This window comes from Grammomys surdaster, unplaced genomic scaffold (genome assembly GCF_004785775.1).
Source record: "Grammomys surdaster isolate TR1022 unplaced genomic scaffold, NIH_TR_1.0 149, whole genome shotgun sequence".
Lineage (NCBI taxonomy): Eukaryota > Metazoa > Chordata > Mammalia > Rodentia > Muridae > Grammomys > Grammomys surdaster.
In genome coordinates, this window is record NW_021604607.1 from 9014706 (window position 1) to 9042635 (window position 27930).

Here is a 27930-nt window from a genome sequence, read left to right on the forward strand (position 1 = left end):
ACGTTCCTTCTGCATGTGGGACCTGCAGTGCATGGAACACCTCTGGGACTCCACCACCGATGTGGCCTTTATATTTCCCACAGTGGAAGAGGCCCATGGAACTTTAAAAAGATTGGTGAGACATACTGTTACTGAGACAAAGAACAATGTCGACCTGTGAGCTTGCTGAGTGCCCTGACAAGGGTGACTGGAGAGCTATTGGACATATGTTCCTGACCCACTTTTGCTTGACTATATCCCAGTTGGAACAGGCTGCCTTGCCTCAAGATTTTAGACCTTGTGGTATAGAGAATCAAAAAGAGAAATTATAATGTCTCTTGTATTCTTCTTAAAGGTGACCAGCTATTAGGACTCAATCATGTACTGGCCTAGAAATCAATCCAATATTGGAAATAATAGTCTACTTTTGGAAGACTGTATCTGGACTTTGTCAGAGACATATTTGGAAGTTAGCTGTAGCTCACTATGATGTTACAATAGCAAGAGATAAAGTTGAGACAGGATCTGGATTTGTTTTGTTTTCTTTTTGTTTTCTTTCTCAGTTTCTTTTTTTTTTTAATTGGATATTTTATTTACATTTCAGATGTTCTCTCCTTACCCCACTTCCCCCTCCCCAGGATCTGGACTTCAAACGAGGGTTAGTGTATGTTTTAAGGCTCTTTTAATTGTCAAGCTAAAATTGGTTTTGTCTCTTCTACAGTATTTATTGTAAGTTGCATTGACTGTATACTTTCCAATTGTGTTAGTGTGTTGAAACCAGGCATGTCAGTTACAGAGGTCTATCAACCAGCTTTTGTCTTACTGCCCTGATTATTAGAAAACCTTGATTCACTGAAAACAGCTTGAAAGTGCTGGAAGAAATGAATTAGGTTTTAAGAAGAAGTAAGAGGGTAGTGGGCTTGATTATTGCTAGTATTACAGTTTTGATTTCATTAATTGCTAGCACCACTGCTTCTGCAACATCATTGACACAAGGAGTTAAGACAACTATTTTTGTTAACCATCTAGTAAAAAAATATTACTAATGTATTGAGTATACAAAAGGATTTATAGGTATCTGGAACAATGGATGATGCTCTATAACCCATTCAAATTATCTGAAGGAGGTTCAGGGTTTAAGAGTTAGGAGCCATCCCAAGTGTCAGGACAAATATCATTGGAGTAGTGTTACTTTTGATATTCACAATGATTGCCATTATAATTAGAAAAAAAGTTTAAAGACACCTATAGGATATTTGGCACAATCCTAACACTTCTCTGGGTGTGTTAACTTTGCATAGTGAGATTATGAATTTAAAGAATGCTGCTCTGTTGACCTTTGATGCTGCAGATAATGCTGATAAAATTATCCATGGCCTGAGGTCAGTATTTCCATTTTGGTCAAACCTCAGGAATGGCATATATAGCTTGATCAGGCTAGCCCTTCTTGTCCTGGGAACACTTTTATTCCTGCTCATCGTGTTAAAGCTTATCTTTAACATCAACATCAACATGTAGGCAGCCTAAGTACATGGCTTGAACCTGAAAATGGACCCCCAGACAGAGTTATTAAATGAACCAGCTGTCAAGCCAAGGATGGGTAAGATTCTGCCCAGAGCCTTACCAACCTAAGACATAAGTGCATTGCTTTGGATAATGCATATTCCATGACGAGTAAGGAAAGCATTCTTGTCAGAATGACAGAGTCAGTCTTGTTAATGAAATAAAAAAGGGGGAGAGGTGGAGAGCCTTTGGGGCTGCTTGGCAAGAATCTGACATGGGCCAAGGACAAGGAAATGGGTTGCTTGGCAGGAATATGACATTGGCCAAGGACAAGGAAGTAGGCTTCAAGCAGGAATCTGACATTAGGCTAGAACAAAGAAGTAATTTCAGGCAGGAGTCTAAATCTTAGGCTACAACAAAGAAGTAATCTCAAACAGGGATCTAAATATTAGGCTAGAACAAAGAAGTAATTTCAGATAGGAATCTAAATTTTAGGCTAAAACAAGGAAGTAGGCTACAGACATGAAAATGACCTTGGGCTAGGACAGGGAAGTAGGCTCAGATACTTTGGTCATCCTGATAAGCCTTTAGAAACAGTGATCATGGGAATGTTCACATAATTGGGTTTAATGCTTTTTTTTTTGACTATTTGCATCTATTGTATTGCTAGACCCTCAACCTAGAACTGACCTTAATACATGCATGTAATCAAAATGGTATAAAATGATAAAGGAAGAGGGTTATAGGATAGGAGGTTCTAGGGAGGGGAAATGGGGAAAGGAGATGACATCTGTATTATAAATAAATAAAATATCCAATAAAATAAAAGAAGATAACACCAGACATATTCATTCCTTTATGGACATTGGGACTTTATTCACATTTAATTAAAAACAAAAAAATATTCTGTTCTTTAAAAAATATGCATGTTTTTAAGTCTCTTGAGATCTCTTTGTGGGATTTTATTTTATATTATAAGCATGTATAACTTTATAGCCTGTTAAAATTTCATTTACTTTACATTTTAGACATTTACTACTGTTGTGGTTGTGTATGTGACAGAGCCTGCTTGTGAAGGTCAGAGGACACCTTTGGGACTGGCTCTTTCCTTCCATTTTCACATGGGTTCCATCAAACTCAGGTCATCAGGATTGTGAGGTACTTGACCTGCAGAGCCATCTTCCCACTCCTAAATTATAATTTTCAATGAAAATAAACTCTTGACCTTCCTGAGGGGAAATGTTAGGGGAAGAAAACCTACAGAATGTATTGCCTGAACTCATGTGCCCCACGTACCCAGAACACTTGTATCTAATTCCAATAATTTAGATTCTTGCTCAAGATCTTCCCTCAGTAATCTTCCCACCCCTCCTAGCACCCACACAGCAAAGCTACTGTGAAAACTGGAAACCCAAATATATGCCCAGTAGCAAAGAGCAAGCTACAAAATACTAATCTTAAAGGAATGGGAGAAAGGTATGATATCTTTCCACTGATGTATTGGGAAGAAATTAAAAAGCAAGAAGTATTTTTAAAAAACCAATCAAATCAAAACAAAACAAAAACCATCTAGGGCCTGGTGGGCAGTGGTCACACACATCTTCAATCCCAGCACTAAGGAGAAAGAGAGGCAGGAGGGTCTCTGTGAGTTTGAAGCTGGCCTGGTCTACAGATTGAGTTCCAAGATAGCCAGGGCTACACAGAGAAACCCTGTCTTGAAACAAAACAGAAGAAAGACCCTATGTATAAATCTATTATCCTAAGCCAATAAGCTAAGACTTGGGTATGTTCCCTTCAATATGTCTTCTGCATGTATAATTAGCTTCTGTGGTTTCACTCTTTATTTTTTTAAATTTCGGGTGCACTGGTGTTTTCTCTGCATGTATGTCTGTGTGAGAGTATCAGCTCCCCTGCAGCTGGAGTTATAGTCAGTTGTGAGCTGCTATGTGGTTGCTGGGAATTGAACCCAGGTCCTCTGGAAGAGCAGCCAGTGCTCTCAACTGCTGAGGCATCTCTCCAGCCCTTGTTTTCACTTCTTATGACATAAACTCTCCAAGAAAAGCACAAAGACAGCTGGCAGGGTTCGTATGCCATGCCAGTCTTAGTTTGTATTAGTTAGGATTAACTTCATCTGTGGGTATTAACAACCCCACCCAGCAACAGCAGATTGAAGTTTATTTGTCTGCCAAATAAACATAAGCAGTGAGAGTGTCTGGGATTGCCAGGGATCAACATCCATGAATTTCAGCTGCTTCAGCATCTTCATACTGCGGCCCCAAATGATTTCTCTGGCTGCAGCTGTTGAATCTGCAGCCAACCAGCCAGACCAAAAAACAAAACAAAACAACAACAACAACAAACAAAACAAAACAAAAAAAAACAAGCAATGAGCATCCTCTCTTTCTGGGTGAAATTTTCTCCCGTTGTCTTCCTCTCTCAATAGACAGCACTAAGGGGTATGGTCAGACGGGACTGTGAAGGAGGCTAGACATGTATACACGATTCCATCCTGCCATGCACTTGGTTGACAGGTGGAGAGCTGGCTAAGCAGTTAAGAACACTTGCTGCATAACCATGAGGAACTGATTCAGGTCCCAGCACCCATGTAACAATCTAGACATTATATATGTGCCTATAAACCCCAGCTATGAAGGAGTGGAGACAGGAGAATCACGGGGACCTACTAGCTGAGAAAAGTTGCCAACTCCAGGTTCAGAGAGAGACCCTGCCTCTGAGGAAGTCAGAGGGGTAGTAGAGGACACCAAATTCCCTTTTCTGGTCACAGTCACATGTAATGGCCTGTTCCTTTATAACGGCCCGTTCTGTTGCTCTGGTCCACAGGTCAGGGTCTAGCAAGAAAGAGAGAGTGGGGATGGAGGGGCGAGAGACACAAAAGATGGATACAAGACAGAGTCTGGTCAAGTCTCTTTTATTGAAAAGAAATCCTGGGTATTTATACCCTTTACCACGTGACTTGCCCTTGTGGACAAGCACAACTGAAGGCACTACGTCACGAGCCTTGTAGCCATGGATACCACGTCCACCTTGCAGCTGGGGTTACTAAACAGTGTAACAAGATGTTTATCAGAGTGTGCTCAGCGCTGTTTCGGGCTGTTGAAAACAAGTCTCTTGTCATGGAATATTGCTCGAGATGGCTGTAAAGATGATAGCCGCTTTCGGCTAAGAGTCGGCTCCCAACAGTCACACAGATGGGTGCACACACTTATGCATACACTCACATCAAATAAATCAGTAGTGTTCAGAAAATTAAGGGTCTTACTTCTGTGGAACGCAGGGAGACTAGATTTTGGAAGACAAATAGCAGTCTTATAGCTGACATGCTGATGCTGAGACAGTGTCTTGCTCTGTTGCCTAGGCTGTTCTCCAGCTCCTGGGCTGGAGTGATTCTCTCATCTCAGCTTCTCACTCTGGGATTCTCACAAATCCCGACTGGCCTTAAACTTGCTACACAGCAGAGGATGACTGTGCATTTCTGATCCTCCTGCCTCCACCCTCCAAGCTCTGTACCACCACCATGCTAGAGTCGGTGGGGTTGGGGATCAAACATGGGGCTTGTGTAAGCCATGCAAACATTCTACCAACTGAGCAGAGGCAGTAGCCAAGAAAATATCTTTAAAAATATTTCCAGCCACCCATCCTGGTGTGTATGTGTGAGTGCATGTGCATGTGTATGTGTATGGTGTGCGTATGTGTGTGTGTGTGTGTGTGTGTGAGTGTGTGTGTATGTGTACATATGTCATACTTTGGTGATTGGAAGACAACTGGTGGGAGGCAATTCTCTACTTCCACTTTGTGGACTCTGGGGCTTGGTGGCAAGTGCCTTTAGTAGCTTAGCCATCTTGTTGGTTCCTCTGTGAGTGTTTTTTTTTTAAATAAAATTAAGCAACAAAGCTGGCTTATTTAGTTGTTTTGTAATATTCAATATCTTATAAACTAAAAATGCTATCTCTAGAATGAGATCTCTCTCTCCCTCTCCCTCTCTTTCCCTCTCCCTCTCCCCCTCCCCCTTTCTCTGCCTTTGCAAATGATTCCCACTCCTCCATCCTCAACATCACTTGGTATCTGACGAAACTCAAGCAGGACTCAGAAGCAGGACATCGACATTTTGCATACCACTTCCCCTCTGTGATTCCTTCTTATTGTCCCGTCTATCCATAGGTAGGACGTTTTTTCTGACCAACATAATGTGGAAGAAGACTCATATCTAGAAATAAAAGAATTTTTTTGTTGTTGTTCTGTAAATTAACCCGTTTATTGCAGGGCAGGCGAGTCTCAGGCGGTAGGGCTTCTACTGGTCTTTCAGTTCCTTCAATCTTCTGATGGCAGACTTCACTGTGACTGCAGAGGTGGTGTTGTAGGTCCAGGCCCCACCAGCCACCGTTTTCATGCAGGAACCAGAGTGCCAGATGCCAACAGCTCGTCTCTTCATCTTCGTCTTGCCGCAGAAGGAGCAAGTATACTTAGCGTGCTGGCTGATTTCAATTTTCTTCACCATTTTCCGGAGGGAGGCTCCATAGCGGGTCCCGTATTTCCCGACGATCCCAACCTTCTTGGTGTGTTTAGCCATGTTGCCGGAACCGAAGCCCAAGCCCGAAGAGCGAAATAAAAGAATTTTTAAAACTTCTTCAATATAGCACAACTAGAGGTTGGCAGAGGTGAGGGTTGAACCCAGGACTGGATAATTCCATTCCCATGTCTTTCCTCTGGAACGTTCCACGAGGGTTCAGGACATCCTTAGTAAGAACTGAGAAGGTGGAGAAATGAGACTTTTTATCTATGGAGGTGGCTGCTCCATGGTAGCCTTTGATGCTGTTGGCCACCTCTTACCTGTCCACTAGAGAAAAGCAAATTCCCCAAGTTTATAACATCTTTAAAAGAGTTTCAACTTGTACCCAAGTGGTGGTGGCACACACCTTTAATCCCACCACTGGGGAGGAGAGGTAGCCAGATCTCTGTGGTTTGAGGCCAACCTGCTCTACATAGTGAGTTCCAGGACAGCCAGGGCTATGCAGGGGAACCCTGTCTCAAGAAACAAACAATCTGTTTCCATTTGTATAAAGTTACATTTTCTTATTAAAAATCTAAAAATTGTGCATTTGTTTATTTACTCAAATATTTACAAATGCTTGCTGGGAATATTGTTTCTAGACTTGTCCAGACTTTGGGGGCAGAGATAAACAGGCCTGCACTTGTACCCAGTTCACTAAATTTATCCTTGAGAACAGATAAACAGCTAATGTAGCAGTATCGAGATCAGCTAAGACGGTGTAACTGCTCCTTTTCAGCCCACCCAGGGGAGCCAGGAGAGACATGCCTGCCATAGACCACTCTGAAGGAGGATTTGACCTATTCTAGAAGCAGCAAGGCCAAAGAAAGGCTTGTGCGGAAGACATGGGAACACATGAGGTTGTTTCTTGAGATTCTTGGTGTCTTCGTCATCTGGAGGATAAAGATGCTTTCATCCTCTGGGCACGGGGCAAGAACACCCTGGAATGAAATCTCACGGCCTGTTTTCAGGGCAGCTCAGCTAGATATAATGGACCCAGGACCTCGTGATCACTAGGCACACACTCTATCACTGTCTACAGCCACAGCCCATTCCCAGTTGTACCTGCTGCTTCTGCTGTTTCCTCAAATGCTAAGGTAGAGAAATGTAGAGCACTGAAGTCGTATGGAAAAGCTCTCCACAGCAACCAAATTATGGAAGGACATCACTAGTCATCACAGCTCAGGCTCAACTCGCCAGCTTTACCAAAACCAAACCATCTGTGACGCTGGGGAATCACCACAGATGTGTTAGCGATGCACTTTTTTGGCTCCTGTCTGTGGATTCTGATCCCACAGCCTTTAGACTGTGCCCAAGAACCTGTCATCTTAAGTAGCTATTCTGCTCGGCATGGTCCAGGCACTGTGCTTTGAAAACACTGAAGAGGGTATTGGAAGGGGCACAATTAGTAAAGTGCTTGTTGTACAAGTTTGAGCCCCAAGATATCCCACCCCAAATAGCCAGCATGGTGGCACACGCGTAATCCAAACACTGGGGGAGGCAGAAGCAGGCCTCTGGGGTAAGGGATCTCTCTCTCTCTCTCTCTCTCTCTCTCTCTCTCTCTCTCTCTCTCTTTCTCTTTGTGTGTGTGTGTGTGTGTGTGTATGCAAACAAAAATAATAAGTAGGAAGTGCAGTTTAATGGTACAACACCTATCATGTACAAGGCCCTAGGTTTGAGCTCCAGAATGGGAAGAAGGGAGGAAACCCCATCTGGAGGCTAAGAAAGAAACACTGGGGTTCCAGTCTCTGCTACAGTCACAATCTCAGCAGCAAACAGGGCTAGGGAAATTATGGTTATTGGGCATAAACTAGCACAAAGAATAAGACTGGATCATAACTGCAAGGGACTCAATTACGTCTTCCCGAGTCAGGCCAGTCACTCTGGTTTGTGTGCAGCCTGGCACTCACATATCTTTTCTTGAATCTCAGCAGCTGAATGTCATCCCAAGTTCTTTTTAGTTATTGAGGAGAGAGAGACATTTGCTTGTCCTCAAGGACATCACGTCTGTCAGGTTTCATTTATGTCTGTCGACAGATCTGGGTTACACATCACTGCTCCCATACTCTCAAACTCTTGGAAGTAGACACAGTTAAAGTTTGGATCTTGTCATCAAGAGCAGACTATCTTGGGTGCTGGAGAGATGGCTCAGTGGTTAAAGGCACTGACTGCTCTTCCAGAGGACTTGGGTTCAAATCCCAGCACCCACGTGACACCTTACAACTGTTTGTAACACCAAGATCTGATACTCACACATAAACACACATACAAGCAAAACACCAATGCACATAAAATAAAGGTAAATACATTTAAAAATGTGAGCAGACCATCTTGAGGAATAAGACAATCTATGTGCACAGAAAGCCATACAGTAATTTTATGTATTTTTGCAGTGCTGATTGTAGAATTGGGGTTTCTCACATGCTAGGCAATCTTTTTACCTTTGTTTCCCTGACTCCAGAATTTGTAAAATGTTTGAGTCTGGAGAGATTGCTCATCAAGTAAGGATACTTATTCCTGCAGAGGCTCAGGTGTGATTCCCGAAACCACATAGTAGCTCACAACCACCTTATGATGCTTTGTATATTCTTAGCTCAGGGAGTGGCACTATGTGGAGGTATGGCCTTGTTAGAGTAGGTGTGTCACTGTGGGCATGGGATTTAAGACCCTTGTCCTAGCTCCTAGAAGCCAGTCTTCCACTAGCAGCCTTCAGATGAAGATGTAGAACTCTCAGCTCCTCCAGCCCCATGTGTGCCTAGACACTGCCATCCTCCTGCCTTGATGATAATGGACTGAACCTCTGAACCTGTAAGCCAGCCCCAATGTCATCCTTATAAGAGTTGCCATAGTCATGGTATCTCTTCACAGTGGTAAAACCCTAACTAAGATATTTGTAGTTTCAATTCCAGGGGATCCAATGCTCTCTTCTGACCTTCCCCTCCCCCCCAAACCTTAGGCATCTGGTATATATGTGGTACACACACATTCATGCAGGCAAACCATCATACCCATAGGATAAAATAAATATCTATACTCTAAGAACTATTATCATTGGAGGAGGTGGATTATCACTGTGGGAGGGGAATGCGCAGGTCATAACCCTGAGCGAAGATCAGAGGACAACTCAGTTCTCTGCTTCCACCCTATGTAGTCTTTGAAGGTTGAGTTGAGTTCAGGTTGCCAGGTTTGTGCAGCAAGAGCTTTAATGCCTGAGTTGTCTCATTGACCCCTGACATCAGAATCCTTTTAAAGATTTATTTATTTATTATTGCTTGGTATGGTGGCGCTTGCCTTTAATCCCAGCACTTGGGAGGCAGAGGCAGGAGGATCTCTGTGAGTTCCATTGCATCCAGGGCTATGTAGAGAGACACTGTCTCAAAGAAACAAAAAAGAAAAATAATCTTTATTTATAATTATGAGTGTATGTGCATCAGTGTGGTCTATGCACATGAGTGGAGGTGCCCTTTGAGGCCAGAGGCACTGGGTCCTCCAGCTAGAGTTAGAATGTAAGGGCTTATGAGCTTCCCGGCATGCTGCTGGGTAAGGAGCGCCCTCTGCCAGAGGAGCGTGCTTTCTTCACTGCCTAGCCATCTCGCCAGCCCCTAACTCCAGGATAATAAGCAAACAAGCAAAACTATGTACTTTAGAAGTCGGGCTGAAAATGCAGCTTGGTGGTCTAACTCAGCGCAGTAAAGCTGAGCTCCTGAAACCTGCCCTCAGCAGTGGCAGTGAGGGGTAGGCAAAACAAAAGAGAAAAGCTCACGGAGAACTGAAACAGGACCTGCAACTGTACACTTGTGTTACAGTTGGATGTGATGTGTCTCCCCAAAGACTTTGTCTCCCTGAGTAATGCTCAAAGGCGGGCTTAGGGCAAGTGACTAGATCATGAGAGTTCTGATATCATCAATGAAATAATCCAAATTCATAGTTCAATGACACTATAAAGGAATTGAGGCCAGGGACCTTATGGAGAAAGTAGGTCACAGAGTGTTTTGGGGGATATACATGCACATCATACACACGCACGCACACACACACACACACACACACACACACCGGTACAGATCACCACAAGCTTAATGACTCAAAGTGACCTTTACTTCCTGGTCTCTCCACATTGAGTCTTGCAGGGATAAGAGCAAAGTAGAGAGCAGACTGAGTTCTTATTTGGAAGCACTCAGGAATCTAATTCCCTGAGGCCAATGTTCTAATTCCCATTAGCTGCTTGCACTTGAAGACAACTCTCTGCTCCACAGGCCACCTGTATCAGCTGCTCTCCTGCACTCCCAAAGCTAGGAACCCACAAGACTCTACCTTTCACAGACACATCTTCTCTGCTATGAGAACAGAAAACCACCTTTAAAGGGTAGCCCACATCTTAAGTCTAATGACTGAGATTGCAGTTAGATGCAAAATCATATTGTAGCACTGCCTAGATTCATTTCTGGTTGTCTAACCAGGGGACAGAAATCACACTGATTTTAGATTCTGCCCACTGTATTGACAATAAGTTCACCAGTTAAATAAAAATCTCACATTGGTCATTTACTGAATGTGTCATACCAGTCATAGCTATGTTACAGGGAATCTTCTTTTTAGTCTGAAAGATGTTTGAGGTGCCCCAAAATGTGCAATCTACTCCTGACCAAAACCAAACAAACAAAAAAGCAAGTATTTTCAGTAAATGATTATACACTGAAGGCCTAAAGTCAGCCATAGGCCTAAAATCAGCAATAGGCCTGACATACATGCCTGCTAGCACCAAGTCTTGGGTCTGTGTGGAAAAACACTGAAACAGATAGCTGGAAGTTGTTGTAAACAGACGGCTTTGGTGGAAGGCTGCCAAGCCTAGTCATAAGGCCTTGTAGATAGGTGACCTTGGCAGATAGTACCAACTTAGATAAAGACAAGTGAATCATAGGCAGAGTCATAGTGATCTGTCCCCTGAACCTTCCCCCAGCTGACACTCTGTTCTGGAAGAGATCTGTAGTCCCCCTGAACACCTACGCTCCTGCGTCATCCCCTTCCCCACATCCTGCCTTTTTGTGTATATAACCTGTGTGTGCAAAAGTAAAAATTACGATCTGATCAGATTATAGACAGGTCGTCATTCCTTTCGTCTTTGCCTGCTCCCCCCCCCTGCCTTTCAGGTGACCTCCCTGGACCCCTGTTTAATGTCCTGCTGGCCAGGACAATATACCATTTAGTTAGTGTTGAAAGTGTTTTGCATTTTCATTACATTTATTTATTGTCTGTGTGCCACAGTGTGGTTGTAAATGTCAGACGACAACTCTTAGGCGTCACTTTTCTCCTTCCATCTTGTGAGTCCCAAGGATCAAATTCAGGTCATAAGTCTTGACAGCAAGCCCCCTTATCTACTGAGCCATCTTGTTAGCCTCAAAGTGTTTTTAATGAAGATTCACAACACATTACTTCAGGCCCTTTTAAGCCTGAATATGTTACCTTCTGCCTCATTCCCACCCGGAGGACAGAAATGTAGCTGCCCCTTCCCTCCCATGAAGCCTCTGCACTGGACTGAGACTCTGGTACACATCTCCCTACCCATGAGGATCTCTACTTTGTCCCTTGTCTGCTTTGCTCTCTTCTGTCTCTACAACTTTCATGAATGTAATGCTTTCCCATCCATAACGTCAGCCAACACTTTACTTCTAGTTCAGGAGCTTGCTCCCTGCTTTCCCTCATATATTCTGACCAGCCTGGCCTTGAACTTAGAGATCCAGTTGCCTCTCCCTCCTGAGTGCTGGGAATAAAGATGCACACTGTCACCATTCGGCCAAAATTCTTCATTAAAAATAAATAAATAATGCTAGCTAGGCATAGTAGCACAAGCCTACAATCCTCGCACTCAGGAGGGTGAGGCAGGAGGATAATGAAGTTTGAGGCTAACCTGGGCTGCACAGTGAAAATCTGGCTTGGGTGGAAAAACAAAAATAGGTTTTATTAGTGAGCGCACTCCTGGTTGTAGCCCGTTTACAGCAGGCGGGCTTCTGACCTAAGTGTTTAAGGTCTATCCACTCAGGCATCTTTAAAATGAGTTTGTGAGGTATTTTTTTATCTTTATTTATTTGTTGTATGTGTGGATACAGGCAGAGCAGTGCTCCTGTATAGAGAGGTCAGAGAACAACGTTTAAGAATCCAGCAAGAAACTCCTTTGTCTTCTGGCCCTGTCTGCCAGCCCCTGGGATTACAGTAATATGCCAGTACTCCCAGTTGACTAGACAGACATGATTGCAATTACTGTTCTAAGTTAAAATTTCTTTGGCTATTCATCCTACCTACTTTCTCTCTGCTTCTGTGACAAAAATGCTAGTGACGTACAAAAATCTTCCTTGTCTGCAGCAATACATATGACCAACAGATTGCCCAGCATGCAACTGTGTTCTGAGCAGCCCTTGCAGTCATATGGAGTCATACGAGGGGAAATGCTGTCAGCTAGTCCTAAGTGAAGCCCTTTAGGAAAATGTCCGTATTGTCATTAGTCTCTGCTGTACTGGAGACATGTATGCCCAGGGGACACAGAGCCTCCCACGGCTGCGGGTCTCCTTTAGGGAAAGAATGGAGGCTGATGGGGTATTGAAACATTTCAAAGTGGCAAAACTTAGCTGGGCTTATGCCACGGTCTTACAGAGTGCGTTTGTTTCAGCAGCTTAGTGTCTGTAACAAGAGGAGCTCATTTACATATTCTCCCAAACATCTAGCACACGGGGTGTGGTCACCACAGCAAAGGCTTATTCAGCAATCATCGAAAGGAGGCGAATCATCAGCTCTGATCCTGAGGACCAGCTGGCTTCATCTCTGTGGGAAGAAATAACCTTAAGACATTATGTCCAGTCACTGAACACAGGGCCTCCAGCTGGCACTAGCCCTGAGGCAATGGGGTTTGGATTCTAATCAGTTCATGGCTTATGGTCAGGAGCCTTGCTGAATTACCCATCTAGCCACAAGGGAGAAAGAAGTTGAACAGGGCTATCCTCTTCTGCCAGTCTCCTGGGTCTAGAGTTCCCTCAGGTGTTAGCAGTCTCCATCAAGGGTTTTCTGTTCTCCCTGCCTCCCCCACCTCACACAGAAAAGGCTGGATAGGATGCCCCCTCCCTAAGTACCTGGGATTCTAAGTCTTTGATATGGCTGTCACGATCTCAAGCTTCTGTCTCTCAGTTTCTCCCATGAAAGTTCATGAACCCCTCCAGAGCAAGAACATTGTCTTATTCATCTTGAGGTCCCTTTGCCTAATATAGCACCTAATACAGCACTAATATAGCAAACAATAGGTATTTCACAAATTATCAAAGAATGGGCTTCATAGAGTGGCACATTCTATTTATTACTGTTAGGACTTAGGTGAAATATTAAGGCCTAGATGGAATGTTAAAGCCTAGGTAACAGTTACCTGGCTAGCCTGACGTTATAAGGAAACTTTCTCATGTTTCTGCTGTTACTAGAAAACTTTCTTTTTTTGTTTTTATTTTATTGATTGATTGATTGATTGATTTTTTATTAGTAACTTTTTAAAAAATGTTAATCAAAGGCTTTATAAGTTTGGTAATGCTCAATAACAAGATGTCCATACAATCAGAAGTGTAACCCAATACCCAACCTAGATATACCAACTATCTTTGACTGTCGGAGACATGCGAACATCCACCTCCATGTTCCCCCCCCTCTTTCTCTATCTCTATTTCTCTATCTCTATCTCCTAGCTCCTCCTCTCCTTTTCCTCCTCCCCTTACTCCTCCTCTTCCTCTCCTTACTCCTCCCACCTAAGTTCCTCCTACATAGCACCCTTCCTGTTAAAATAAAACTTTTCTCTCAAAATACAATTAGAGCATGACTATACCAATTTGTATCAGTAAGGTACAAGATAGACCTAATACCCAGTCCAACATTTAGTTGACTAACCAGAACCTCTGTCATCTCTCCTAACTAAAAGACTTAGTTCTGAACCTGACTTTTTTTCTTGGCTGTAGAATGAATGTCACCTGAAAACCATCCTCTCAAATCTTTTCTCTCAAAGTAAATAGCCGGGATCGGTTATGAGACTATAAGTCTTGAACCTCATCAGAAAGCCAGAATGACTGAATTAACTGAAATTATGGGAAACACAAAGCATAGCTTCTAAAACTTAGCCAATTTATAGAGACCGCTGAACACCTGGACAGCCCCTATACTACAAAACATTGGAGCATCTGATCTTCAGCCTTCTGGCCCAGGATCATCTGACAGACCTAGTGATAAAGAATTATTAAGGGTTGATTACTCTGTCTTGGCAGATATAATCAGTCAACTAACTATTCTGCAAGTGTGTCCTTTTCAGGACAGTAATTTGTCTGTAGATGAAAGAGGCAATTCTTGCCTAGTGGCTGTCTCACCACAACTGGAGCAACTCCAAAGATGCTCAATTTCTTCTAAGAATCCAAGACAGGAAGCTGTCAGGAGCAGACAGTTCTCTAATCAAAATGAACCTTAATACAGAAATGTTTGTAATGTCAATTCTGTGTACTTCTGACATTTTGAAAAGCAACTATCCATATAAGGCAATCTGGACTGTTCTCTGTTAACTCCTCTCAGCTATTTCTAAATAAAATATAGAAAACACCCTAACAATAAACTCAGAGCCGTGAATTTGCTATAGGGCCTTAACTCACAGGCTAACCATCTCAAATCAGTTAAAAGTTAAAGAAGGACTGGGTCTAAGCCTTGTATTCCTAAATGTGTTATATAGGCACAATGCCTATGAGAGTAACAATATTAATCTCATTTCTATATCAATAAGAAACTCGTACCAATGAAAACCTTAAATTTGAAATCAAAGTAAACTTTGTACCATTTAAGAAATTATAACTTCAGCTTAATAACAATTATACAGATTTCTACCAATACGTTATGGCTATGTAATAAATCCTAGGTATTCCTCCCTGTTCCAACAAAACCACTACTTAACCCTAGAAAGACAGCCCAATGTTAACCACCTCAGTCCCCAAGCCCAGGAAATAGGGGGGCCGACACTTCATTAACTTCTTCAAGCTGATTACGGGCGTTGAGATGTTAGAAGAGGGGTGAGGGGAAGAGTAAATTGATAAGCCTCTGACGTCTATGTCTTCACTGCATCCAGCTGAGTATCCTTGATACCAAGGCTGTGTATTCTGCAATATACAATTCTCAAAACAAATTTTAGTATCAAGATATTTTTTGTTTGAATTCTGGAATCTAGTCATCTGGTGGCCTGTCTCTATCATATCTAATCCATATAATTCTGGGAGTTTCTATGAGGGTGTACTCCCAACATCCTCCCATTCCCGCCTCCCTGCTCTCAAATTCCTCAACACTAGCGAATCCAAACTATCAGACACCAAGGCACTCCACTTCCACTGATCCCTGACAAGGCCATCCTCAACTACCTATACAGGTGGAGCCATGAGTCCCTTTGTGATCTCTGGCTGGAGGTTTTAGAATGGCTACTCCAGCTTGTTTCTTAGGACCATTTGCTTGAAAAATTGTTTTCCAGTCTTTTACTCTAAGGTAGTGTCTGTCTTTGTCACTGAGGTGGGTTTCCTGTATGCAGCAAAATACTGGGTCCTGTTTACGTATCCAGTCTGTTAGCCTATGTCTTTTTATTGAAGAATTGAGTCCATTGATGTTAAGAGATATTAAGGAACAATGATTGTTGCTTCCTGTTATTTTTGTTATTAGAGGTGGAATTATCTTTGTCTGGCTATCTTCTTTTGGATTTGTTAGAAGAGGATTACTTTCTTGCTCCTTCTAGGGTACAATTTCCCTCCTTGTATTGGAGCTTTCCCGCTATTATCCTTTGTAATGCTGGGTTTGTGGAAAGATTTTGTGTAAATTTGGTTTTGTCATGGAATATCTTGGTTTCTCCATCTATAGTAATTGAGAGTTTTGCTGGGTATAGTAGCGTGGGCTGATATTTGTATTCTCTTAGGGTCTGTATGACATCTGTCCAGGATCTTCTGGCTTTTACAGTATCTGGTGAGAAGTCTGGTGTAATTCTGATAGGTCTGTCTTTATATGTTACTTGGCCTTTTTCCCTTACTGCTTTTAATATTCTTTGTTTTGTGCATTTGGTGTTTTGATTATTATGTGATGGGAAGTATTTCTTTTCTGGTCTAGTATATTTGGCGTTCTGTAAGCTTCTTGTATGTTTATGGGCTTCTCGGTTTTTTTAGGTTAGGGAAATTTTCTTCTATAATTTTGTTGAAGATATTTATTGTCCCTTTAAGTTGGGAATCTTCACTCTCTTCTATACCTATTATCCTTAGGTTTGGTCTTCTCATTGTGTCCTGGATTTCCTGGATGTTTTGTGTTAAGAACCTTTTGCATTTTGTGTTTTCCTTGACAGTTGTGTCAATATTTTCTATGATATCTTCTGCACCTGAGAGTCTCTCTTCTATCTCCTGTATTCTTTTGGTGATGCTTGCATCCATGACTCCTGATTTTTTTTCCTAGGTTTTCTATCTCCAGGGTAGTCTCCCTTTGTGATTTATTTATTGTTTCTACTTCCATTTTTATGTCCTGGATGGATTTGTTCAATCCCTTCACCTGTTTGGTTGTGTTCTCTTGTAATTCTTTAAGGGATTTTTGTGTTTCCTCTTTAAGGGCTTCTTCCTGTTTACCTGTGTTTTTCTCAATTTCTTTGAGAGTGTTATTTATGTCCTTCTTAAAGTCCTCTATCATCATCATTAGAAGTGATTTTAAATCTGAATCTTGCTTTCCTGGTGATATGGGGAATTCAGGACTTTCTAGTGTGGGAGAACTAGGTTCTGATGATGCCAAGTACCCTGGGTTGCTGATGCTTATGTTCTTGCACTTGCCTTTCACCATCTGGATCACCTTAGTGCTACCTGCACTGCCTCTGACTGGAGCCTGTCTTTCCTATTATCTTGGTTGTTTCAGATCTGTGTGGGGTGGGTGTTACTACTGGGGTTAGAGCTGGGGCCCAAGATGTGCTCAGTGCTCGGGTGGAGACTGAAAGAAACCAGTGCTCTGGGCCAGGAGTGAATTCCTGGGTCCTAGTGGGTCCCATTTACTTCCTGTTTGGGGGTTGGGGGGGTTGCTGTCTCCTTACCTAAGATACTGCCCAGGTTAGAGCTCCTGGAAGGCCAGCTTCCTCTGGGTTTTGTGAGATTGGGTGCAGAGCAGCTACCTGGGATCGGCTCAGTGTTCAGGCCCAGACCCGAAGGCACTAGAAAACTTTCTAATGCCAAGATTGATTACATATTGTTATGTCCTGTGCGCACAGAAATCAATCATGATAGAAGTCAGTAGAACTGTTTTGTATAGTTACAATAAGCTTGGACCTGAACCAACCACCCAACAACACTTCCTGTACCTATATTTAAGCTTTTATGGTATTTGTATTTATAAGATGCCCCTGGGTTGGACCCCAACATAAGAGAGACTCCTGCACCAATGTAAGAAACTATTTGGAACAAGACTTCCTTTTTTTTTTTTTTAAACTATTTATTTATTTATTTATTTTATGAGTACACTGTCGCTGTCTTTGGACACACCAGAATAGGGCATCCAATCTCATTACGGATGGTTGTGAGCCACCATGTGGTTGCTGGGATTTGAACTCAGGACCTCTGAAAGAGCAGTCAGTGCTCTTAACCGCTGAGCCATCTCTCCAGCCCGGAACAAGACTTCCATTTTGAATAGTGGTCCAGTAAAGTTAAAGTTCCTCAGACCTCCCTGGGAACTTACACCCTACTTGGCAAAAAAAGACATGTACTTGGGTAACTGACGTCCTGGTTGACTAGACATCCATGTTAGACAAGGCAAGTCCCCTGCCATAGTTGAATATTCCAACCAATGGGAGCAGGACAAGTGTACAACAAAGACATGCTCCTAAGGAAATCCCTATTCCTAAATCCTAACTCGTGAAATAATTTGGCACAGATGTTTGTGGATTTGGGGGTTAAAAATCCTGTAGAATCTTAATTCAGTGTCATGGTTTAGTTCCCAAATCTGGACCATGGCCCTGGTGGATCAGTCCTAGGGTGTATGCTCAATAAACTATCTCTGTCTGACTGAAACCGGTGTTTGTGTGGTTTGTGAGGGGATTTCTGGATCACAACAATTATCACTAAAGACAACTTTCTAGTAGTCATTTTTGCTATCATTTCCAGACTCTGTCAAAATCTGTAATCTCAGCATTTAAAAGACAGAGGTAGGAGGATCCTGTGAGTTCAAGGCTCACTTAGGCTACATACTGAGAACTTTGCTTAAGTGGGAGAAAATAAGCAAACCCAAACCCCCTTCTTCTTATTTTGTCCCATCCTCATTTTCTACTTCATGGCACTGACTCTGCCTTCGAGTGCTTGGCAGGGCCTGTTTGCCTCATAAGATACTTATTTGGAGATGTCCTTCTTGATTATTAACATTCGATATTTGTCCTTCATTACACTGGAGACACAGAGCCAAGAGATAGGACTAAAGTGAGAGCTAAGTCAGGAGCCTTGGGTCTCTTGATCTCTGGGATCAACAGCGGGATGTCACAGAGCCCAGCAGCATCCACGAGTGAGCACATCAGGGAAGAGCTCGCTTCCCAGCCGTCTGCACGTCTACCTGGAAAAGGAAATTAAAATAGAAAACAGATAGAAGCAGACCTTGGGGTGGGGCCTCTGAAAATTGAAATTTGAAAACCTAAGTCATATCAGAGTGCCCTTTCATCTAGAAAAGACTGCAGTTCTGTGCAGATTAATTTCCCTGAGTGTTTTCATCTGTAAATTAAGATTCTTGGTACATTCTAATCTGCCCAATAAGGAGGGTACTGTGTTTTAGTAAGAGCCTGATACAGCTCTATTCTGGTGATACACACTTTCAGAGAGGTGGTGCACTCATTCATAGAGGCAGTGTGGCATTAGTGTGAGTATAGTCCCTGCCAAGTGAGAGAGAACTGAATTCAAATATGTTCACACCCGTGAACTGTCTGTGTGTTTCCAAAAAGTTACACATGTTCTCAGTCTGTTTCCTCACCATGCATAGGGGTACAGCCAGTGTCTGCCTTACTAGCTATTGGAAGAGCGAACCATGCATGGTCAGTCTGTACAGCATTCAGCATGCATGTGCTGTGCTCCAAGTAAAACGAGCCCTAGTGTGTTCATACTTGCTCTTTCATGTCCTTCTCGCTAGCATCGTAGCTGTGAATTACAGGGGAAAATTGAGACTCAAGAAATGAACTGAGCTGGAAGTGGCAGTGCATGCCTGAAATCCTAGCTCTTTCAAGGAGGGATCAAGTTCAAGGCTAACCTCAGCTACAGAGTTTTGAGACCAGCCTGGGCTACCTGAGACATTGTCACAAACACTACCCACCCCTCAAAAAAAAATTAAAGAAATGACTCCTCAAAATTAGGCCATGGGGGGCAGAATAATGTCCCCACCCCCACCCCCCAACCCCCTCACCCCTGCTATCCATCCATGTAGAATTTAAATAAGAAAAGAAATAGAAAACATGGCAAGGCCCAGGTGGGGAGCCAGCAGGACCAGTCCTGCTGACTGCACAGAGATGCCTTCCAGATGGTATAGAAGAGGCACAGAGGATCCCAGAGACAGACTTCAGTTGTCTATGCTATGGGTTGACACTGAGACATTGTCTCAGTGAGGAATGGGTCAAGGGTCTCTGTTCCCTTAGCACCCACACAGCTGCCTGTCACCCTCTGCTTTGTCAGTTCCAGGCCTCTGAGGCTTAGTGACTATTTTCTTTTCTTTGTTTGTATCTTCCACAATTTGGAAGACTTCTTTTTGTCCTTAAGATGTCAGAGGATAAAGGGCATGGCTTCTTCCTCCCTCGAGCTAAGAGGAAGACTCCTCAGACAGAAAATGGATCGATCCCTCACTCGGCTACTGTACTTTAAACAGCTGCTCTGGCCTCCCTTCCCCTCTCCCTCCTCCTCGTCCCAATGCTGAAGTCATGGTGCTTAATTTAGGCCACTGTCATAATTTCTACCCGCAGCAAGATGATCTCTGCACAAGCAAGCGCAGCTCTAGCCAATTCTTAAGGCAAAGTCAAGGGCTCCAGAGAGAAAACCAGGGCCAGCCACGTTCCTCCTTCTTCCCTGCCCTGGCCCTTGCTTACTGTCCTAATGCATCGGGGCTTTTGTTTGTTTGGTTGGTTTAATAGAATAGTTGAAGTTTCAGAAGCACAGACAACAACACAGGCTAAAACCCCCTATTTGTAGGAGCTTATCAGTATGGTCATTGTTGATTTTGTGGTGTAGGGGACTGAACTTAGGGCCTGACGCAAGCTAGTACTCTACCAGTGAGCCCCTTCCTCAGCCCTCTGGTGTAGTTGTTGGTCTCTCTCCCTCTGTCTGAGTTTTCCTTGTAGTGGGGCTGTTATTGTTTAGAGAAAGCTACTCAAACAGAAGACCAGCAGGGTTAAATAATCATGGGACAGCCTGTCCTCATTACTGGTATGAAAACGCCACAGGGACATAGGGTTAAATCAGTAGAGACATGAACTGTTAATTTCCAAGGAAGAGATGATTGAATTAAAATAGTTGTCACTTCTTTTTTCAGAGGGACTGGAAGTCCCTTTAGTCTTTAGTCTTTTTACAATTAGGTAATTCCAGGTTCCAGGAAGACCATGAACCAATTTATAAATCTTCCCAGTTTGAGGGAAGGAAAATATTCTATTGACAGAGCTTTCTTTCTCTTTCCTCTTTTAGTTTTATTTTAATGTGCATGGGTGTTTTGTCTGTTCGTATGTCTGTGAACCACATGTATGTGTAGTGCTCACAAAGGCCAAAAGAATGTAACCAGAGTTACAGACAGTTGTGAGTCATCCTGTGGGAGCAGGGAATTGAACTCAGGACCTCTGGAAGAGCAGCCAGTGTTCTTAAGAGCAGCCATCTCTTTAGCTCTGAGGTTTTCATGTTAGTGAGAACTGATTTTGGTGGAAAGTGGCAGGAGGGCATGTATATAGGGACACACAGTGGGCATGAACTTGTAGATTTCTGTCTTGCATTTTGTTGGCATCTATGCTGTTGGCATTAAGGACACTTTTAAAGATCCCTTTCTAGGCTAAGCAGAGAAAGGCACTACTTGTGTTGTATAGACTCACTGTCAATAAATCTTGCTTTTGTTGTTGTAGTTCTGTTCTTAGAAGTAGGATCTCTTGTTCTCCTACAAAGAAGGGTGGCGAGAAGAAGAAGAAGAAAGAAAGAGGAGGAGAAAGAGAGGTGGAGGAGGAGGAGGAGGAGGAGGAGGAGGGTGGTCATTCAGTCATCACTGAGGTGGTGACCCAAGACTATACCATCAACATTCACAAGCACATTCACAGCACGGACATCAAGTAGCATGCCCCTCGGGCACTCAAAGAAATCCAGAAAAAAAAAAAAAGAAATCCAGAAATTTGCCATGAAAGAGATGGGACTCCAGATCTGTGAATTTATATTAGGGTCAATAAAGCTGTCTGGGCCAAAGGAAGAGTTGAGAGTTCTACATCTTCATCTTAAGGCACACAGGAGAAGACTTGCTTCCAGGCAGCTAGGTTAAGCTCATGCCCACAATGACACACCTACTCCAACATACCTCCAAAGTAGGCCCCTCCCTGGTCTAGGCATACTCAAACCACCACAGATGCTTTCTTTTTATAAGATTTGCCTTGGTTATGGTGTCTGTCTACAATAGAACAGTGACTAGGACACTCTTACCATTTTTCCCTAAATAAATAAATAGAAACTCTGTGCCCTCATTCATTTGCAGATGCATTGCATGGATTCTCTAGCCTTCCTGAGCTCTGCTGCCTCTGCTCCACACATCATTGCTGCTGCTTGGGGTCTCTCCTGCTGTATAGCACTACTCACACAGTAGGCCTAGTGGCAATGCTTGTCCCAGGTTTCTTTCCCCCCGAGTGCTGGGTTTTTAATAACTTGAGAACTCCCGTGGGCTTGAGTTAGTTCCTTCTAGCCTGGAATCCTACTCCTAATGTGGGCACCTGGCACCTCCCGCCACCCCCTCCAAGTTCCCTTTCTTTCCCCTGTGTCTCCCTACAGGTGTTCCCATCTAGCATGCCTGACTGCATGGGACAGGATGGCAGCCTCCTGCAGATGCCAAGGCCTGGTACTGTTGGGCTTATGGGGTGGAGGTAGGAGGTTTCTCTGTCTGTCCCGCTGCATGGAGCACAGAGGACAGAGAGGAAGGAGAGCACAGACTAGCTGGATAGAAGGCGGAGGAGCAGAATTCACTCCCAAGAAAAATGTCGATAGAATACCTCAAATTAGGGGCTGTTAAAAATGTGTCAGGGATCTCCAGCACTTTGGTTGGCTTTGGGCGTGGTTCTTACAGCTGTGGATGGCTGGTAGAGTTTTCCCAGCCCTGTAATTCTACTTCCAATGAGTTAGAATTAAAGTTGAAATGTGAATCCATCAATTGCCCAGTTGGTGAATACTAGAGTTTAAATCTCCTCAAATATTTAAATATGCAGTCGCATTAAAATTCATAGCCATCTGCCTACAATGATCCAATTTGAAAACTGAGCACAATTAATTTTTAATCCTAGGTCAGCTTTCCCAATGCCACCTGCCTCTCTTCCCCCTACCTACAGCAGACAGTCTGTGTGCTCAGAGAACTGGAGACCTAGTTAAGTATTAACATGAGATATGTATCCCTGGGAAGATGGCTAGGCATGCACACCTCCTATTCCAACTATCTCAGTGATTCATCTATTTCTAACTATAAAACTAAATTCTGTGAATTCAGAATGTGAGGTATGTCTGTCTCACAAACTCACATGCTCTAAGTTGAGAAGTGAGCAGAATTGCCCAGAAATCCAAGGATGAACTTTTGGAAACGGTACCCAGGGAGTTTCAGTGTCTGTGCCTACCTCTGGTTCACTGAAATAGGAGTCCTTAGGTTTGGGGAAGGATCTGGGTGATTCTCACGAAGCAGACCGTTTTGCTTCTATTCTTAGTGCCTCAATATTGAGTGAGAAGAAACCCTACCTTCCTCTGCTCCGAAGGGACAGACAGACACAGGCTTAACAGGCTATCGCCAGTTTCCACCCGGAAACTCCCATGATTAAGCATTTTCCCCAAAGCACGGAGCCGAAGTCAGCTCAGCCGAGGTGCTTCAGTCAGCACCTCAGGAGCCCGCACGCTTCAAGAGAGCAGCCCTTCTGTGGAGACTCTCTGCCGACTGTACATATGTTTTCATTTATAAGTTTGATTTATCTTTGTCTTGTTGTGTTGACTAGTCTAGCCCTGACCTCCCAGGGTCAAGGAATCCTCCTGCCTCAACCTTGTAAGTAGCTGGGACTATAGATACATATCAACACCTGGCTAGAGTTCAGGGTTCAGGTTAAATGAAGCCTCTGACTGAACAATGACCCACTGAGGGGAAATAAAGTTAATTGTGGGAAATGGGCGATGCCTGCAGGCTGTAGCATTTTCAATGAGTCAAAAGGAAGATGGTATCCAGGGGCTAAAAATCTCAGAATGTCAGCTAAATTTTGCCTTTGCAAAGAGAAATTAGGTCGCAAGCACAATATTTTTTGGCCAAAGGTGACTACAAAGGAAGAAATCTAATGGAGTCGCTAATGAAAAGCATGGTAATTATTAACTTTAAGAAACACATTTAATCACAGTGGCCTACAAATGTTCCATGTACTTTACATGTGTAAACACTAGGTGCTGATTTAGCAAAAATTATGAATATTATTGAAAGAATTATGGAGAAAAATGAGAGCAGAAGAGCACTGAGTTCTCCTGTACTGTTATTGAAAAAATAATACCTCTACTTTTATTAATTTTTTATTGTGTGCTTGCATCATGTGAGGGACAGGGGTGGGCGGAGAGTACATGTACCAACTGCTCAAATGTGGAGGTCAGAAGGCAACTGTGTGGAGCCGATTTCCTTCTTATACTTTTATACAGGCTCTGAAGATTTAAAAATCGGGTGCTGGTGGTATAGGGAATAATTTGTAACTGTGTAATGTTTAAATTATGACAACATGTAAAGGAGAGAGACTATTGAATTTCCTGTCTGTCTGTCTGTCCGTCTGTCTGTCACTCTCTCTTTTTCTCAGTGTGTGTGTGTGTGTGTGTGTGTGTGTGTGTGTGCGCGCGCCCGCGCGTGTGCCCCTTTCTCTTTTACTCTCTCCTAAAGACAAGGTATGTAACCCAGGCTGATTTCAGACTCCATTCCCCGGCCTTGGGGACTCCAGTTTGGGTCCGAACTCTCTGTCCTCTGCTTCATTGACCTTTTAATATTCTTATGGAGCTTTTAAAGTTATGTGCATGTATTCATTTAAAAATCTCGAAAAGTGATCTTTCTTCTAAAGGTCAAAATGAAACAGAAGGTCTTTACAATCACAAGAGTGTCAAAAAGGCAAAATTGACTTCAATTCCAAATACGTCATGAGACATAAGAAAGGGCCAGACCAAGGAGACCAAAGGGCTTCACAGTGCACCTGAACACAGATTGGAAACTGCTGAGCTTAATAACAAGAGTACTTAATTTGTACTTGTATGTAACCGCCCGTTCTGCTGCTCTGGTCCGCAGGTCAGGGCCTAGCAAGAGAGAGAGTGGGGATGGAGACGAGAAGAATGGAGACAAGACAGGGAGTCTGGTCTATTCTCTTCTCGAGTCTCTCCTTAAGTCTCGCTTCAAGTCTCGCCTCAAGTCTCGCCTTTATTGAAAGGAAATCATGGGTATATCAAGATAATTATCAGAGTGTGCTCAGCTGTTGTAGGCTGTTGAAAACAAGTCTCTTGTCAGGGTATATGGCTCGAGATGGCTGTAAAAATGACAGCCGCTTTCAGCTAGGTGTCAGCTCCCATTAGGTCCCCCCTTTTTAATTTGTTTTTAAAAGGGAAGGCTGGGAAAACTTACAGAAACCGTGCCTGTCTTAGGTTGGAACAAAGGACCCCAGCCTCCCTTTCCCATCTCTGGATACTCAACAGCCATTGGTTGAGCTCCTGTCTTAGGATGGTGAAGCCTCCCAGTTTGGGTCAAGAGTCTTGAAGTGTTCTCTTACCCATCATTGACTATCCAGCTTAGTGCGTAAGTTAAGGGTTAATCCTCATCATTCTTGATGACAGAGGTTTTGGAGTCCCCTACTTCCAGCCTGTAATAAGGGACCTGTATGGGTTTCATTTGAATAGCGTCTATCTATTATCATACAAAAGTCATCAGTTTGTTAAACAGTGTGAACCCAAGAGACAAGAGACTTAGCAATGCCTGAATGGTTAGTGCAAAAGCAACACTCTTTTTAGGGCAGCACATAACTCCCTCTGTTGGAGGAGTAAAAAGTATAAGCCTCTTCTATTCTGTAGCACTATTTCAGCTAAGAAGGATAATGAATTTTACAAATGCATTTAGCAGATTCCATTCTTTCTAAATCTAAATCTATAGAAGTACAGAATTGATCATAGCTTTGATCTTAACAAAACAAATAAAGAAAATCCCCATTCCTGTCCCAGTCAATCCTAAACCCAAAAAACAATTATAGTAACTGTGGTAATGGGTTTTCTCCTGAATCTAAACAATGTACCCCACTAAATCATAAATCAGGGAACCAAAAGTCCAATAGAGCCACCCTGGAGGTGTGGGTGGTAATGTCTTCTTCCGCACTGAGAATTTCCCAAGTCTGGTATGCTGGTTGATCCACTCCTGTTTGAAGACAACTGTGAAGCATCTTCATGTTTCCTGTAAAGAAAAAATACGCTTCTAAGGGGGTTTCTCCTCCCTGGATTTGTTATTGTTGTCTATTTGCTTGATCAGTCTCTCTGGCAGCCAGTGTGCAGCATCTGCCATTTGGGAATATATGCAGACAGAACCTCTTCCCCAGATAAGCACTGGATCTGGCCCATTCCAGGTTCCAGTTAATGGGTCTTTCCAGAGGACTGGTGCAAAATTCTTTTTGGTATCAGGATGCCAGAATCTATCTGCAGCAGATTTTCCTTCATAATCCAAAGTTAAAAAATTTAAAATAAAGAAAGTGTGATGAAGGATATTTCTGGGGGATCCCTTAGTAGGGTATCATTCCCCATTTTTAATTTTTTCAAATTGATTTTTCACTAGCAATTGAGCAGCTTGTAGTTTTTCGGTGGTTAGGGAACCACTGATCTACCCAGACGGGCAAGTCCTCCTTCCAGGTGATGGGATCGGCACAACGCCCTAGGGGTGCAGCTGAATCAATTGCCCCCATCAAAAATACCCCAAGCCTCTTCTTCCAGAGTTACCATGGACCTCAATAGGATGAGTAATCCCATCTTCACTTTTTCCTAATCCTTTCCCTGGAGAAAATCCAGAGTTTATCATTTGAGCCGTGATGACTTCATTAGGGCTGCACATAATCAATCCCAACTGGGATAATAGATCTCGGCCCCAGAGATTAATGGGAAGGCTGGGATGACATAGGGTTGTATATTCCCTGTATTCCCTTCTTTATCTTTCCATGTCAGCACCTTAGAGCTTTGCTGTGGATTTTGACTTTGGCCAATACCCCTTAAATTGGTTAAAGTTGGGCTCAGAGGCCAGGTGGTAGGCCAATCGCTTTGTTTGATAATCGTCACATCAGTTCCTGTATCAACCAAACCTTGGAATGCCTTCCCATCGAGCAATATTGTCATCATAGGTTTTTGTTTAACTATAGGCTGTACCCAGTATGCATCAGAGGAACCAAAGCCTTGATCCCCTCTCTTAGGACTCTTATATTTGTGATTAGTAGGAATCAACAGAAGTAACAATAGTTGAGCTATTCTCCTTCCTGTAGGAATAGTGACTATATTCTGTATTGCCTTGGCCATTACCTTAATCTCACCTTGATAATCATTGTCTATAACTCCAGGAAAAATTTGTAGTCCCTGCATAGTAGCACTGCTTCTTCCGACTATCAGGCCAAACACATTTGGATAGAGTGGATACTCCAGTGGGTAAGGCCTGAGGTCCCATTTCTGGGGTTAATACTGTGTGGGTGGCAGAACTGAGGTCCAGTCCTGTACTTCCTGGGGTTGCTCGACTAAGTTCTGAAAGGGGTTGTTGTTTGCTGGTATGATACTGACTGCCCCGTAAGCCTGTTTTGGCTTGTATTGGCTTGGTGCCTGGGGCTGGCCCCTGTTCCCGTTTCCCTGATTTTGGGAAAGGGTGTTTCCTTGTGCATCTGTCTTGGACCTACATTCACTAGCCCATTGCCTTCCACGTTTACAACATGGGCATAGCCCAGGCTGTTTTCTGGGCTGTCTCTGGGTTAACTCATTTTCTGCCTTGCAATCTTTTGCAAAGTGTCCAGGCTTGCCACATTTAAAACAGGCCTTTTTGTCTCTGCTTGCCAAAAAATCTCTTACTGATTGTCCTTGCATGGTAGCTGCCATAGCTAAGCCCTGTTGGTAAGAGGGCCCTATGTCAGAACAGAGTCTGATATATCCAGTAAGGTCTGTCTTTTTCCTATAGGGTCTAATGGCTGCTTGGCAAGCAGGATTGGCATTTTCATATGCAAGCTGTTTCACATAATCTACACCTGCCTCTGCATTACCAAAAATCCTCCCTGCTGTTGTCATTAATCAATGAACAAAATCAGAAAATCTTTCCTCAGGCCCTTGTCTGACTGAGGTCAAAGATGCACCAGGGTCTCTCTTTACCGGAAGTTTGCGCCAAGCCTTCATGGCCGCATTTTGAATTTGAGCGAATAAGCCTGGGTCATATTGCATCTGGTTATCATTAGAAGCAAACTACCCTTCTCCTTCAAAGGACCAACCATTGCCTGCCTGGATGTTTCTCCTAGCTGTCTCTTTACAATTCTCATAATATTCTGATTTCCAAATAAGATGGTCACCACCGCTAAGAACTGCTCTCACTAGAGTATCTCAATCACCAGGAGTCAGCCACTCCTCTGCCACAGA

The 27930-nt window shown here is 43.2% G+C and overlaps 1 protein-coding gene across 1 annotated transcript; it reads right to left on the reverse strand.

Annotated features, from left to right (window-relative positions):
* Positions 1-5733: 5733 nt before the first annotated feature.
* Positions 5734-6070, reverse strand: LOC114619320 (putative 60S ribosomal protein L37a). The gene has a single exon (XM_028765171.1). The coding sequence runs from the start codon at positions 6068-6070 to the stop codon at positions 5792-5794; it is 279 nt and encodes a 92-aa protein (XP_028621004.1). The 3' UTR covers positions 5734-5791.
* Between the last annotated feature and the right edge of the window lie 21860 nt (positions 6071-27930).

What these genes read in the sequence shown, in the direction of transcription:
- LOC114619320 (XM_028765171.1), bottom strand. Translation starts at nt 6,070, where the DNA reads ATGGCTAAACACACCAAGAAGGTTGGGATCGTCGGGAAATACGGGACC.